The sequence below is a fragment of the Cervus canadensis genome, chromosome 2 (assembly GCF_019320065.1).
Source record: "Cervus canadensis isolate Bull #8, Minnesota chromosome 2, ASM1932006v1, whole genome shotgun sequence".
Lineage (NCBI taxonomy): Eukaryota > Metazoa > Chordata > Mammalia > Artiodactyla > Cervidae > Cervus > Cervus canadensis.
Genome location: NC_057387.1, coordinates 63,073,040 through 63,089,279, shown reverse-complemented (window position 1 = coordinate 63,089,279; position 16,240 = coordinate 63,073,040). Strand labels below are relative to the sequence as shown.

At 41.5% G+C, this 16,240-nt stretch overlaps 1 protein-coding gene and 1 long non-coding RNA gene across 2 annotated transcripts in view; one reads left to right on the top strand and one right to left on the bottom strand.

Annotated features, from left to right (window-relative positions):
- Positions 1-614: 614 nt before the first annotated feature.
- GIPC2 (GIPC PDZ domain containing family member 2) overlaps positions 615-16,240 on the top strand; it is a 101,438-nt gene continuing 85,812 nt past the window's right edge. The window contains exon 1 of the mRNA XM_043460887.1: positions 615-941. Coding sequence (XP_043316822.1) covers positions 702-941 — 240 coding nt within the window. The 5' untranslated portion in view covers positions 615-701. The remainder of the gene's footprint in view (positions 942-16,240) is intronic.
- On the bottom strand, positions 5,191-7,785 carry LOC122436791. The gene is made up of 3 exons (XR_006268122.1): positions 7,662-7,785; positions 6,832-6,906; positions 5,191-6,636 (listed from the first exon to the last, which is right to left on the bottom strand). It is a non-coding gene; the product is annotated as an uncharacterized LOC122436791 (long non-coding RNA).

Sequence of the window (16,240 nt, the reverse complement as noted above, 5' to 3'; positions counted from 1 at the left end):
GGAAAAGAAGCTAGGAGATGAGATGAGGGTGGGTTATCAACTGAAGAACATGCACAACCCAAAAGTTTCGAGTTAAGTTTCACTTGAGAGACAGCCTCTCAGATAGCTCTGAGAAAGCTCAGAAGAGGTAAGGGAGGAGCCAGGATATATGAGTGTTTCTGTTGGATAAAAACGCGTACTGGAATATCAAAAGATTACTGCTAATCACAAAGAACAGACATTTCAAGTTAATGACTGTAGAATTTTCCTGTGTAAGGGAAGATGAAAGAGTCTGGGTTCACTGAAATTATTCCTTAAGATATGCATCTTAGCTGTCTAGGGACACTCTCCAAAGCACAGAATGCTTCCTTGTTTTCGGCATCCTGAATTCCCCTCAGGGCACGGGGTAGCGGGAGGGTCAGCAGCAGAAGCTGAGGGCTTGATCTTCGTAGAACTGGAAAGGCAGGCAACATTCCCTGTCCTGAGGTTCAACTTCTCTTCTCGCAGATCCCTCCAGAGGGCTGGTGGCCGCTCCGCCGGCAGGTGCAGCTCCTCCCAGTGGAGGAGGGGGCCCCGACCGGACGCGGCCCGGCCGAAGGGCCTCCGCTATTGGCCCAGCCCAGGCTGCACCTGCCTCGACCGGGCGGGCCGCTGGGCACAAAGTCCAGGGGGCCAGCCAAGGAGGCAGCAGCCCGCTGGCAGCGCAGGTGGGGCCAGGCAAGATGCCCCTGGGGCTGCGGAGAAAAAAGAAATTCAACACCAAGGAGACCTCCCGGCTGGTGGAGGGCGAGCACACGGAGGCGGCTGTCCGCAGTCTGCCCAGCCCTCCGGCGCCCACCCGCAGGCTGGTTTTCCACACGCAGCTGGCCCACGGGAGCGCCACGGGCAGAGTGGAGAATTTCTCCAGCATCCAGGAGCTCTACGCCAAGATCGCGGGCGTGTTTGAGATCCCTCCGTCGGAGGTAAGCGCCGGGCGCTGGAGCTCAGCCTCTCCCACTCCTGCTGCGCAGGTTTAAATTGGCTCTGGCTGCGCTTCCGCGATTCCGAGGTCGGAAGAGGGATGGGGGTCCCTCGTGAGGCCCCAGGGGGAGCGAGAGAGTTTTCCTGGGAAGGGAAGACGGCAGTCCCTGGACCGGGGAGAGTCACGTTCTCCAGGCTCCATCTGGCTTCTGGGAAACGCGGGGCGACCTTACTTCCTTATGGAAATGAATAGGCTCTAGTAGCCCCAGATTCAGCAGCTTCAGCGGCTTTCTAGCGTCGAGATCTGGTTGGTAAATTAACACCCTTCACTTTATCTGGACCTTGCCCTCCTACTTCCTCTCTCTGCTGGGGTGAGATGACCACGCAGAGCATCTCCAGGATTGAGGGGCTAGGTGATGCTAAACTAGGTGATGCCTTCCAGGTGATGCCAAACTGAGCCCCACTTTGTCCCTCATATGTCATGTCCAGCACTAACACTTTGGTGTTTCCAAGAAGATTATTATTCCAAGAGTGGATAACTAAGAAAGTTATACTGAACTGCATGGGACTAGTTGATAGAAATTTCAGAGGGGTGAGCTCTGTATTTGACACTGTATCCTTGAAATGGGACTGAAATTTGCCTTAATTAGATTGATGGCATGTATGCCAGGAACTGGAGTTTGTTATAGCTAGTTTCAGGAGACATTTATGTAACTTTTTATACTTAACAAGCTAACTGCAAATGCAGGTGTGAGAAGCTAGTCCAAGAAAGTATTTTGTCCACATTTCAAGGAGAAGCCCAAGGTCTTGAGGCCCTGAAGGCCTCCCTGGTTGCTTAGGGGGTAAAGAATCTGCCTGCAATGCAGGAGACCTGGGTTCATCCCTGGGTGGCAAAGATCCCCTGGAGAAGGGAATGGCTACTCACTCCAGTATTCTTGCCTGGAGAATTTCATGGACAGAAGAGCCTGATGGGCTATGGTCCATGGGGTAGCAAAGAGTCAGACATGAACTGAGCGACTAACACTTCGTTGCCCTGAACTCTTGGGCGTACATAGAACTATCCTTGACTGTCTGTCCTTTAACGTTGTTTATCAGATCAGCTCAAGTGAAATCGAGGTAAAGACAAAATTCCAAGATGAGATGAAAGAGAGATTGAAGCTAACCTTTCAGGGTTCCCAGGCCCGCTGAAGGGCAGGCAAATCACAAGCCCATTCTCTGATGTTTCGGTTCAAAAAGTACTCTTGCAGGAGTAATGTTCTCTGATTTTCTCTAGGAGAGGTAGGTCATTTGGGTAGTTAAGTACAGGATTTGGAGACAGAAAAACCAGGCTGTGGATCCAGGTTCTACCAGTTACTAGCTGGATGGCTTTGAACAAATTTAATTTCTCTCGGTTTCAGCCATTTGTAAAATAGAGGTAAGAGCCTCTACCTTGAAGGGTTATTGTGAAGATTGGAGCACCTAGATAAACATCAGATTGCTTTGGCATATGGTCAGTGCTTTATATATAGTAACTATTAATAATATCATTAATACTTAACAATTAAATGAGGGGGAGGAGGTAAAATGTGATTGGCCTTTGGCCATGGTCACATAACTAGTAACAAAAAGGCTGGGCCATTATTTAAACTTGGATCTTCCGGTTTCTAAGCTAAGTGAGCCTGTTAGCATTCTTAATTGACAACTTTAAACTTCTCTCCTGTAACTAGGGGCTCCAGATTTATTTACTTTGCATTAAGTCTTCATCATCATAATGTGTTATTATTTTGAGCTCAAGATGCATGACTTTACTCAATTCACTTAATACCTGAGAAGTACTATTATTAGCTCTGCTTCATAGATAGAAAACTAATGCTTTGAGGTTTAGAAAATTTTCAAAATGACATGTGTTTGTGAGGTTGTTTTTTTGGCTGCCCTTCAAGGCATGTGGGATCTTAGTTTCCCGACCAGGGACTGAATCCATGCCTCCTGCAGTAGAAGCCTGAAATCAACCACTGGACCTTCAGGGAAGTCCCTAAAATCAGGTTATTTTCTAGCTCCAAATTCCATGAGGTTATATTGCTATATTGCTTCCCACATTTTCCAGGGTGTCTCAGTAATAGCTTGACAACCATGTTCAGCGTTTTTGGTTTCCAATGCGCTGACTTGCATTAGAATTTCAAGACAAACAGTGGGTATTTTGATGTGCTTTATCAAAGTTCATAAATTTTTGTAACCCTAGGCATACATGTTAGTATGTTGTTGTTGTTTTGTCATTAAGTCACGTCTGACTCTTTGTGACCCCATGGGCTGTAGCTTGCCAGGCTCCTCTGTCCATGGGATTTCCCAGGCAAGAATACTGGAGTGGGTTGCCATTTCCTTCTCCAGAGGACCTTCCTGACCCAGGGAGCGAATCCGGGTCTCCTGCCTTGCATCTGAGCTACCAGGGAAGCCCCGTATGTTAGTATGTTTATGTACATAAACAACGTTAATGCAGGTTTTCCATTTGGATTAAAAAGAGTTAAGTATATTCAGGATAAAGTATGTGTATCATCATAGTATATGTCAAAGTATTTCAGTAGTTACTTTTTAAAATAATTAATGTTTGGCTGTGCTGGGTCTTCATTGCTGCTCACGACTTTATCTATCTAGTTGTGGCGTGCAGGGGCTACTCTCTAGTTGTGATGCATGGGCTTCCCATTGTGGTGGCTTCTCTTGTTGCAGGGCATGGGCTCAAGCTGTGGGCTTCAGTAGTTGCAGTGCATGGGCTCAATAATTGCAGCACATGAGTTTAGTTGCCCCATGGCTTGTGGGATCTTTCTGGAACAGGGATGGAATTCATGTCTCCTGCATTGGCTGGTGAATTCTTAACCATTGGACCATCAGGAAAGTCCTCAATAGTTACTTTTGAAACAAGTAATTTGTTAAAATAAAATGCACATCAGGGAGATTCCATTTGTCATCCCATCCTCCCAGCAAGAGGAATAGTGGTATAAACTTGAGATGTCAGTGGGGAGGAAAATCCCCCAAACAAAAAATTTCTCCCTTTTATATGATTATCCCAGAAGTCCTGCCTTTTCTCTAGAGAGGTGGCTCTAAGGATACAAATGGCACTGTCTTAAGAGCTGTGCTTTCTCTGCTAAGGAAGAAAGGGAAGGCTTTGGCCTGACCTGATGGCAGGTGTAGCAGATCCAGGTGGATTTACTGGGAGTCTATAATGTGCCCCGGCTGCGCCAGGCGTATAAGTCTATATGGTGGTCATCCCATCCTTGCCATCACACTGAGGCAAGATTCTTTTAATTTTGCCATTGAGTTAAGTGAGGCTCTGAGAAGCCAAGCAGCTTACCTAGAGTCACGGGACTGGCGTGGGGTGGAGTTGGGATTCGAAATGTTTCCTGGTTCCAAGTTCACTACATAGCAGCCATGGGATTCTCAGTAACTTCATTTGAATTCCAAATACAAACCAGCAAAACTTCTTTTTTAAACAAATGATCTTTTCAAGTAAAGCCTCAGACTCAACCACAAAAATACTTACTGCCTCAGAAAGAGTCTGTTGTGAATCTGATAATTATGGATTTCACCTATTTCCTGGTTCCTGAAGGAGGAAGCTAACGAAAGCTGTGGGTTGCTTGCAGGGTGCAGTCTGTAATCATTACCTTGAAACAGATGGCCAATTATGCAAAAAAAATCTCTTGCAGCTGATATCATTTTTCTAAACAGCTAAACGAGCAATTTAGTAAAGAGAAAAAAGAAAATCTCATCTAAAAGAACAGTTAACTCATAAATACTGGGACACTCTTACAAAAAGTTTAACACCATCTTTTAAAATATTCAGGATTCATTTGAGTTGGTCACTACACTCTTGAGCTGTGGTCATAAAACTGTTGAAGGGCATTTTGATTATCTGAACCACTGTAATTGTTTGACAAGCAGTTTGTGTCTTGATGTGTTTTCTTAATTCTGTTAGGTGGAAAGATTGTAGGAAAAGAGTGAATTTGAAAGATATTAAGAAATAAATTTTGTTAGATACTTTACATATCCAGAAACTGAAACCTCTAAAGATTTCTGAAATGATTAATTTTGATTTAGTTATATTAGCTTGTATGTGATGTATGTGTCGTCGCTCAGTAGTGTTCGACTCTTTGTGACCCCATGGACTGTAGCCTATGAGGCTCCTCCATCCATGGGATTTTCCAGGCAAGAGTACTGGAGTGAGTTGCCATTTCCTTCTCCAATGTGATGTATAATACTAAGTAATTTGTTGATTGAATAGGTCAAGCAAATACGGCCCCTTCTCTCTCAAAGCTGTCAAATACAACAATGTACTTGGGAAGCAGAAAAGGCAAAAATTGTGATTTTTAATTTCAAGCTGTATATTCAACATGCAATCATGCTATTGTCTTAAAAAATGAAACAAACTTTTTCTTGTCACATGCTCCCATCCCTCACACTATTACGCCATTTGTCCTTTATAGCAAAACTCAAAAGTTGTTATCTCCAGTGAGATAACATTTTATATCTCATTTCTCTGTTCAAGACTGATAGCTCCTCATCTTACTTAGAGCAAAAGTCAACATCCAGTGATGGTTACAGGCCCTGGGGTCACTCTGTAATCACTGTTCTTTATGCTCCAGCCAGTATGGCCTCCTGGCTAGTCCTTGAACTCTAGAGCCTTAGGGCTTTTGCATCTTTCTCAGAATCTATCCCTCCTTAGCAGAATGCTCTTCTTTTTTTGTTTTTTTTTTTTTTTTTTGCCAGACACCACCCAGTTTGAGGGATCCTAGTTCCTTGACCAGGGATCAAAACTGCACCCTCAGCAGTGAAAGCTCAGGGTCCTAACCGGTGGACCACCAGAGAATTCCCAGAATGCTCTTCCTTAAGTTGGCTCTACCATCGCCTTCTCACTGAGACTGGTACTGATCGTTCCGTTTAAAATTACAGCACCCCTAAAAAAAAAAAAGGGAACAAAATCCCTAAATTATAGCACCTCCTGTTCCCTTCAGCACTTAATTTCCTCCGTTGATACTAGCATCCTATGTATATTTAACTTGTCTTTTTCCTCTCCCATATACTAGAGTATAAGCTCCACAATGAATTTTGTCTACTTTGTTTTCTGATGCAGCCCACAAGGGCCTAGAATTGTACCTGAAACATAGTTGGAGTTCAAAATATATTGAGTAAAAGATTCTTCATGAAAATATGGTATTTAAAATCCTGTATCTTTAGCATAAAGCTTTAGTACTGATTACAATACTGGTATCTTATGTATGTGTTAATTTTTTTTTTTTTTTAATACTGTAGTGTGAGGAAAGAAACTAGCCTTTGAAGGCCTTAGGCATAAGGAGCATCACTCATATCTTGGCTGGGGAGTAGTAAGAGGTGAAGTATGGAGACTGAGAAGCTAAGTAAAAATGACCTGGATCCAATGTTTACATGTCCACAAATTCCAGAAATTGCAAAGCTGGAATCTCTGTTTGTAAGTAGAATGCTTCCTAAGTAAGTTACAGTGTATGGGGTGCTGTCTTGTGAAACCTTCCAGAAACTGAAACTGCTTGCTTTTCTCAACTTGCTGATGCCTGCCCTGAGCCCCTGTGGAAGTCAATATTCTGTCATCGTGGCACTTTCTGGAGACTGTGAGTAGTGCTGCAAACTTGATCATTTCCCAGCAATGCAGATAACTGGCAAGTCGAACAGTGTCTTTCTGGTTCCCATATGAGAAATCTAGGAAGATAGAACAAAATGGGGCTCATTGACTTATATACTGCTCTCCTAGGAAAAACAGTAAAAACACAGGTAAATGAAGGAATTGGGAGTTTGGTGTGCACTTTATCATTGAAATCTGAGGATTATGAAGCAAGCCCAACAACACTGAGCAGAAAGAGTATGAGAAAGAGAAAGTCAGCTCCTGACACTCACAGGCAGGTCTTGATGGTTTCATGTTGGACATGATAATTTCACAGAAGATCATCATCAGAAGGGACCATTCTGTGACTGTAATGGGTCAGACAGAAATAAGACTACTCTGTAATCATGTCTGAACAGAGACAAAAAAATGCAAACATTGTCCATACCACAAAAATAATCAGATATCCCCTTGCCTTGATTAATATAATTGACTGAAGCTCCTTTTACCAACCACAGCTTTACTTTGACAGTTTTTCCCACCTTGTAATAGGTTTACTAGGTTACTGAGTCATAGATTTGGCCCCACTTCCTGACATCAAGTCCAAGCTGCCCTGACATCACCTGACACAAGCCCAGATCTTTTCTAATACCCTCCTACTCAGACTCTCCCCACGGTTCTCCATGGTGTGCTGCCTCCTTTGTTGCAAGGGACAGTAAACTAGAAATGAGAATTCCTGGTGGCTTTTGGCTGGAAGGCATTGACAGTGGTCTATTACAATGCAGATTCTAAAGGAGCACCCTGAGTATGACTTCCCTGATTCCACCCATCCTTTATTTTTTTCTTTTAAAAGTTTTTTTTTTTTGTCGTGCCATGCAATGTGTAGGATCCTAGTTCCCTGACCAGGGATCGAACTCTTGCCCCTGCAATGGAAGTGGGAATCTTAACTATTGAACTGCCAGGAATTGTCCCACACCCATCCTCTATTTTAATATTGATGCTCTGATCATACCAGTCTCAAAAAAACTACAGGGCTCCCAGTTACTGTCTTATTCCTTTCAGGCTGCTATAAAAAAGTAACACCAACTGGGTAGCTTATAAAAAGCAAAAACTTATTACTCACAGTTCTGGAGGCTGGGAAGTCTAAGATCAAGGTTCCAGCATGGTTACCTCTGAAGGCTCAATTTCCTAGTTCATCACCAGCACCTTCTTTCTATGTCCTCACTTGGTGAAAGGGGCTAAGGATCTCTCTGGAGCCTCTGTGATCAGGCACTAATCCCATTTATGAGAGCTCCACCCTCATAATTTGAGCAACACCCAAAGACCCCACCCATTGACACTAGGATTTCAACATTTGAATTGTGGGGGAGGGAAGATAAACATTCAGACCATAGCACTTACAAATAACCCCCACCAGCCAAATGTTTTCTAGTCTGGCCTGCCTGTCTAGAGTCCTGCCTCGTGCGCGCTTAAGTCTCATGTCCTAACAACCTTTTTAACCCAGAATGTTTAACTGTTTAATTCCTCTGTGCCTTTTCTCTTGATGTTCTCACTTCTTTGTTCTGATAGCTCCTGCTCACCTCTCGAGTCTCAACTGTTACCTCCTCAAAGAAGCCTTCTTTGTGAATCCGTCAATCTAGCCATGTTTCATACCCACAACTGCATATTTTAACATAGCATTAGCACATTGAATTTAGTTACTTCCCTACCTCTTACTGAGGGCTGGGAGGATTTTTTTTTTAACATCTCATTTGCAGAGTTGCTGGATGGCTTAGATGCTCCATTAAAGTTTAATAAATAAAAGTAGACGATGGAAGATATATGTATATGTCTAACAGATTCATTTTGATGTACACCTGAAACTAGCACAACATTGTAAATCAACTACACCCCAATACAAATTTTAAACTTTGTATAGGTTTTATTCTGTAGGCAATAACAACAACTCAAGTGTTTTTCAGCAGAGGAATGATCCCTGGCTGGCGTTTTATCAAGTTGAAACACAACTGACTATTCATTTGCTCTGTTTTCTTCATAAAATTTGGTTTAAGTCAAATAGGATGGTATTTTCTGGAACTGCACAGTACTATCTGAGAAGTTCTAAATATACTACCACCATTATGTGTGTTCACTATGCCTTTTGAACATCAGCCTTGGTTTTATATGAAGAATGCAAGCAAAAACAAAGAAACAAACCCCCCGCCCCCGCAAGAGCTGTAACTCATTTTGAGAAGTGGGAAGTTACTCGCACCAGACTGCCCTATAGACCTCGTTGCTATGAGGAGGATAAGAAATGGGTTTAAGATTGTTGCTCTGTGTTCTGTAGATCCTCTGAAGTAGGTGTGTAAACAACTGTAGAATCAAGTCTCAATCCCTCCCCAAGCCTCTGCTACCTCATAGACAGACGGTGGCCTCTTTGCCATCCCTCCCCTGCTCCCACCCCTCCAGACATCCTGAATGCACGTGGGAGTCTCTTGCAGGTGGTAAGAGATGGACACACTCAGGTTACCTTGGACAACGTGAATGTATTTGTTAGGACATACAGGGAGGTGAGGAAGCCCAGATTCACCTCTGCAGCTGGACAGTCCAGTTCCGTAGACTGCTGGAATATCGCTCATGCTTGTCCGGGTGAAAGCAGTAACTTTAGACTCTGGAAGACCATGAGCAAGTCCTTTACCTTCCCTCTCTGCCACTCTCTCCCTACTTCTTACTCTTTTATTTTTAAATTTTCTTTATTTATCTACTTTTTATCTGTTTTGGCTGTGCTGGATCTTTGTCGCTTTGCACAGGCTTGCTCTAGTTGTGGCTCCTGTGGGCTACTCTTCACTGTGGTGTGAAGACCTCTCATTGCAGTGGCTTCTCTTGTTACCGAGCCCAGGATCTAGGTGCACGGGCTTCAGCAGTTGCAGCGCTCCGGCTTCGTTGTTGAGGTGCGGGGGCTCAGTAGTTGTGCTGCACAAGCTTCGTTGCTCTGCGGCATGTGGAATCTTCCTGGACCAGGGATCGAACCCATGTCCCCCACACTGGCAGGCAGATTCTTATCCACTCTGCCGGAAAAGTCCCTCTTACTCTATTCTTGACTATCTCTCTCGTCCTTTGATTTTGCTCCTTTAAGGCCCTTATTGCCTCCTCTTTGTGTCTTTGAGTTTTGGCCTCTGTATTTGTGTCCCACTCTGTGTCAGACTTGAGCTGCTTGAGAATGTGTCTCTGCTGGTGAGTCAGGGTGCAGGACGTGTGGGGCAGAGGGGGCCTATGGGTCAGTGCTCGTCTCCGGTCCAGTGTGTAGGTCTGGTGGTGCTAAGGCAGATGAACAACAGATAAGGAGTCCTGTTGCAGAGGACACTGGGGAGAATGTGTAGCCTGAGACTTCTTGATTTAGGGGTGTTGCAGGTATCTTCCACGGCTTGTACAGAACACGAGACTATTCTCAGTTCTCTGACTTTTATCTATTGTTCTTCCCTTTACCTGGAAAAATTTCCGCGATTCTTTCCCCATTTACTCTGTTAAAAGATAAACTGAGCCTTATTAAAATTGAGTATATTTGAGCAAAAATTGATTTGGGCAGCGGCAAAAACCAGAAGGGGTTAGGGAGTGCTCCACCAACAGGCGTCAGAGGCAAGGTTTTTCTAGAGGAGTGTGTGCATGCATGCTCAGTTGGGTGTGACTCTTTGCAACCCTATGGACTGTAGCCTACCAGGCTCCCCTGTCCATGGAATTTTCCAGGCTAGAATACTGGAGTGGGTTGCCATTTCCTACTTCAGGGGATCTTCCTGATCCAGGGATCAAACCTGCATCTCTTGCATCTCCTGCATTGGCAGGTGGATTCTTTATCATTGTGCCACCTGGGAAGCCCAATTTAGTTATATGTGTACATATATCTTTTCTTTTTCAGATTATTTTCCCGTATAGGTTATCATAAAGTATTGAATAGAATTCTCTATGCTATACAGTAGGTTCTTATTGATTATTTTATATATTGCAGTGTGTGTGTGTTAAACCCAACCTCCTAATTTATCCCCCTCTCTTCCCCTGTCTTCCCTCTTTGGTAATCAAGATGAAATGTTTTAAACTCAATAAAAATCTTGGGAAATAGAATGCCATGTATATGATTCAGTAAGGTACAGTAATATGAATTGAAATAAAATTTTAGAAGCTAAGACATTTTCTGCTTTTGTGACACCAAATATGTTTCTTAGACATTTGGGATTGTGGTATCACACAAGTTCTTTTGTAGTTACCTCAAAACTTTTTAGGTATAAACATGAGAGCTATAATCAATATGTAAGATATATTCCTAATCCAGCCTGTCTCATCTCTTGACCTCCTCTTCAATGTTATTAATTACAACCTATCTTCCCTTCCATTTGTTGGCTCTTAGTTAATGAGCATATCTGTGTTTGACCAAAGGTTACCAAAGCAAAATGTTTTCTGTGGTTTGGTTTTATTCATTTACTAAATCTCCAAGCAGAAATAACTCTCTGAAGCAGAAGTCCACAGTGGAGCTACATAGTAAATGTTATTTAAAACCAATGTTTAATTTAATTGAAAAAATAATATATGTACTTAGTGGAAAGGGTATCCACTTTTTTTTGGGGGGGGGGAGTGGGGACTGTAGTTCCCTAGTCCTCTTTCCCCAGAAGCAACTGGCTTGGCCACTTTTTTGACCATCTTTATGGAAAAATAAAATCTGTGAATTTATAAGTATGTGTGTGAAAGTAAATGCATATCTATGTGGGTGTAAACCTCCTTTCTACTTCTAACCAAGTTAGGAGCATACATTGTATCTGTTCTGTACAGTTGGTAGTAGCAGAAACAAAAAAGTGGACCTAACACTGAAGCCTGGAGATGATAAGAGTCACTGCAGTCTTTTCAGGGTCACAGAGAGCCATCAGAGTGTCATTCATGTCAGGAGAGCTGACATTGTGTCTTTAATGGCAATGAGCCAATTTTTAGTGTTTCTGAGAAGCCTGTCTTCTGAAAATGTTTCCTGTATTTTTGCTTCCCTGTGTCTCCTTATGATAAACCCCTATCACCTGACATAACCAGAGGTATTCAGTTTTTTTAAAAATTGAAGTATAGTTGATGCACAGCATTATGTTTCAGGTATACAACACAGTGATTCACAATTTTTAAGGTATATTCCATTTTTAGTTATTATAAAATATTGGCTATATTCCTGGTGTTTTACAATGTATCCTTGTAGATTATTTTCGTATATAGTAGTTTGTACCTCTTAGTCCCCTATCCCTATCTTTCTCTCCCTCCTTCCCTCTCTCTACAGGTAACTACTAATTTGTTCTCTACATATCTGTGAGCCTGTTCTTTTTTTTTTTTGCTTTATTAACTAGTTTGTTGTACTTTTTTTAGAATCCATATATAGGTGATATCATATAGCATTTCTTTTTTTCTGTCTGACTTATTTCACTTAGCATAATACCCTCCAGGTCTATCCATGTTGCTGAAGTGGCAAAATGTTATTCTTTATGGCTGAGTAGTATTCCAACTGTATGTATATACCACATCACCTTTATCTGTTCACATTTAGGTTGTTTCCATTTTTTGGCACTTGTAATTAATGCTTCTGTGAATTTTGGTGTACATCTAAAGGTGTTCTTGAAACTATTTATTCAATCAAGCAACTAACAAATACTTTTGGGCTAGATACTTGCAGAGATGAAGAAAAGAGGAAGCCAACTGAGAATGGATGACTGTCACTTTTTCTCTGTATTGTGATCCAAAAACTGCTTTTTTTCCTCACTGTCTTAGAAACTCTAGCTTTTCTTTTTGGGGTGTGCTGAGTACTCTGAAGTTTTGATGATTAAAATGTGGAGTAGGAAGTTGAAGCTTGGACATGGCTAATACCAGGGAGGTCCTATGGCTTCTACAGATAAGTGAAAGGGTAGAAAGGATCTTAGATCTTGTCAGTGATAGAATATTTATTTGCCTTTTAGGAACATATTTGGCCCCAGTTAGTAGTGGTTAAGAGGCTCATGAATACTAGCACTCCAGAAAGTGCATCCTCTATTGTATAAAAATCTCCATGGAGATAATCAAAGCACATGTAGAGGAAAAGTTCCAACCTTAAAAAAAAAAAAAAAAAAAAAAAAAGGCTAAATCCAGGATCTACATCTCAGTCTGTAAAAGTCACAGGTTCTTAAGTTACAGTGTTAACTTTAAGTGGTCTTAAAGGGATACACTGTAACAAGGTTGAAGAAATGATAATTCTGTATCCATTCTTGGGACAATTTGCATAGCCATATATTGCATTAAGTAGTAGTGTTTGTAGTAGTGTTTGTGTGATTGGCATTAACAAACTGTTCTTCTTGGTCTAGGGCCAGCATGTAACTTGATCTAGGGCCAGAATGTAACTTGAACCTTCTCACATCTGATACTAACAATGTGTTCTGGGTGTAGTTAAGTATTAGGTACTGATCATGATTTGTTACTCCCTTTCTCCTTCTGTATTCTTTATACTTCCTGCTTCCTGTCTTAATTTTCCTGCCTTTTTGTAAAGGTAAGTGGGGGAGGGAAGCACAGCTTGAGCATTGAAAACGGAGATATTGTTGAACACCTATTATTACCACTTAACCTGTGCTATTTTTTCTGAAATAGCAGTTCTTAACAGAACCCCCAGAAATGACTGTGATTGATAGATGAGGCAATTGTAGCTCAGAACAAAAGTAAACTACTCAAATCATGTAGTCCAAAGAGATATCTTTTATCTTACGTTTGTCAAACTCCCAGCTCATGCTCTTTTCTTTATATAAGTGGTTCTTAACCTTATTGGACCCAAAGTTCCCCTGTAATAACAAATATTTTGTGACATCACTTTTACTTATCCTGAAATAAATATTTAAACAATAACATCTACCTATATATATAATTTTAAAAATTAATATATTCCTTAATAGCAATATTAGAAACAAATATGGATTTCAATGCAAATATTTGGGAAAACTATCTTAGAAGACATGATGAAGCAGTCAGTTGCTTGTACCTATGCTGCTGCTGCTGCTGCTGCTAAGTCACTTCAGTCGTGTCCGACTCTGTGCGACCCCATAGACGGAAGCCCACCAGGCTCCCCTGTCCCTGGGATTCTCCAGGCAAGAACAGTGGAGTGGGTTGCCATTTCCTTCTCCAGTGCATGAAGTGAAAAGTGAAAGTGAAGTTGCTCAGTTGTGTCCGACTCTTAGCGACCCCATGGACTGTAGCCTATCAGGCTCCTCCATCCATGGGATTTTTCAGGCAAGAGGACTGGAGTGGGATGCCATTGCCTTCTCTGGCTTGTACCTATACTTGATAGCTAATAAATTTGAATTTAAAAAGAATAGAACAATAGGAATAAGACATGAATATTTTGATTCTCTGTTATCTTTTGCTCTCTAAATATTAGCAGATATTCATAGAACTGTATAATAATGTAACAATAAAAGGAGCAGCTGATATGTTTTATGTTAAATTCAAGTAACATGGACAACAGTGCTGTCAGTGACTTGACTTTCTGAGATGATGAACAACTCTTGATAAGGTTCTATGCAAATAAGAAAGGCTTTCCTCGGTTTATGTGGTAATTGCAGTCCAGGAAAACTCATAACAAAGCCTACTTTATCTGTAACCCAGAGGATCTAGGTTTTAATCATTATATATATATATATATTCTCTTCCCAACATGAATCTCTAGTAGGGCATTTGAAAATCATGCAGGGGACTTCCCTGGTGGTCCAGTAGCTAAGACTCTGTACTTCCAAAGCAGGGGGCCCAGGTTCCATCCCTGGTCAGGGAACTAGATCCTGCATGCAACTAAGACTCAGCACAGCCAAAAAAAAAAAAAAAAAAAAAAAGGAAAAAAAAAAAAAGAGAGAGAGAGAAAATCCTGCAGAATGCCAAACAGCTCTTCACTGAGCTGAACCTCTCTGAGATTAGAATTCACGCAGTATCCTTACCTCATCCTCTACCTCTCCCAGTGCCAATGGTGTCACATAATCATTGTAACAACCAAAAAAGCTCCCACAACATTTCAAACAGTTTTCCAGTATCACCCCACCCACCCACTGGCAACATTGCTTTATGCCAGTTTGCTTGAGGTGAAGCACTTGCTCTGTGCCCTGAAGCTAGGCAGTAAAGGTGGGGGTGGGTGCGGCGGGCAAAATGGGAAAGCAACAGGAAGGGAAAAACAGTAGAAAGGCCTCCTGTTTTACATTTTAGTTTTAGGATCATCCTTATAGGATTGTAATTATACAGAGTAAAACATGGCTGGTAAAATCTGTGAGATTCCAAGCTTTTGCAATAGCTCAAAGCTACATATCTGCTGTGGCTACTTTACAGGCTTGTAGGACCCTGTGATAGTCAGTCAGGGTGGCATGACCACAGTGCTTTAGGTCAGTCTAGTGGGGAGGTGCTTTCAGGGTAGGATGGTGTGCCCTGAGTTTAGTGCCTAGAGATGCCACTGAGCAGCTTCAATTTTTTCACCTGGAAAATTGAGTAATAGACTCGAACCTGGAAAATATACAAATAATGCCTGCCTTATAGGAATGTTGTTAGAACTGAATGAAATAGTGTACTAGGTATCTAGGACAATGATTCAATAAATGTTAGTTCTCATTCCTTCTTTTCCTCAAAAAAGATGCTTTTTAGGCAATTTTTGACTAATCTTTTTTTTTTTTTGCTTGTAATTTTTTCCTTTTAATATTTCTATTCTAGACCTGTACAATTTCATTCTCCTACATTTTGCCTAATCCCAGAAAGTAAGGAAGGCAAATTTAAAAGTTTGCCTCTATACATGATCCTCAGACTAAGCTATCTCAGTGTAGAATTCTATGTTACGGTAACTAACGTGGACTCTTCTGAGAAGGGCTTCTTCAATAAAGCTTAGTGTAAACCTAAAAACAATTTCAGTCAACAAAAATCTCAGTTAAACTTGAAATATTAAATATATTAATTTACTCAGAATTATTTTTCATTGCATTATCAATGCTTATTTCTCTTGAGCCAAAAATAACTCTGTAGGAATACCCATATTTCTTTTTGTCATATCTCTAGACATCCCTGTGACAGAATTTTCCTCAGCGTGGAATTCTAAATTATTTTATTCCCTTTTGCCACAGAACACTTAGAGCTCATTTTCAACTCTCCCCATACTTGTTAAGACTCATAGAATCTTAATTTTGCTTCAATCATGGACACTGACTTCCAAGAAGCTTCTGGGTAAGATTACTTAGGCGCTAAGGGATAGAGGAAGAACTCTACCATTACCTTACTTCAACATGCAAATCATATGTTTTTCCTTTTATTTCATGTTGTCTGGTCTTATCATCCTGAAAAGGAAGCGTGCTTATTTGATCAGCTTAATAGAAGAAGTATTATAAATAGATGGCCAGGTAACTTCTATTTCCTGCCCAGAAACTTCACAGAGTGAAAAGGAAGGTATTAATAATTACTCTGGGACAACAGGGGTAAACTAGGACTCCAAGTCCCTCTAATTATAGGAAAGGAAAAAAAAAAAAGTGATGTGAGAAAGTTTATCGTCCATTTGCTAATTAAGCACCCACAAGACAGGCCAGTTTCCTGGGCAGTAAGGAAGGTTTTGAATGGTAGGCATTTGGGGACGGTGTGGAGAGAGGAGGGTGTAGGGATAAAAATAGAAGCAGGTAGTGAAGGTACAGTGTCAGCACTAAGCCTGAAGCCAGGAGACTCTGGTACTGC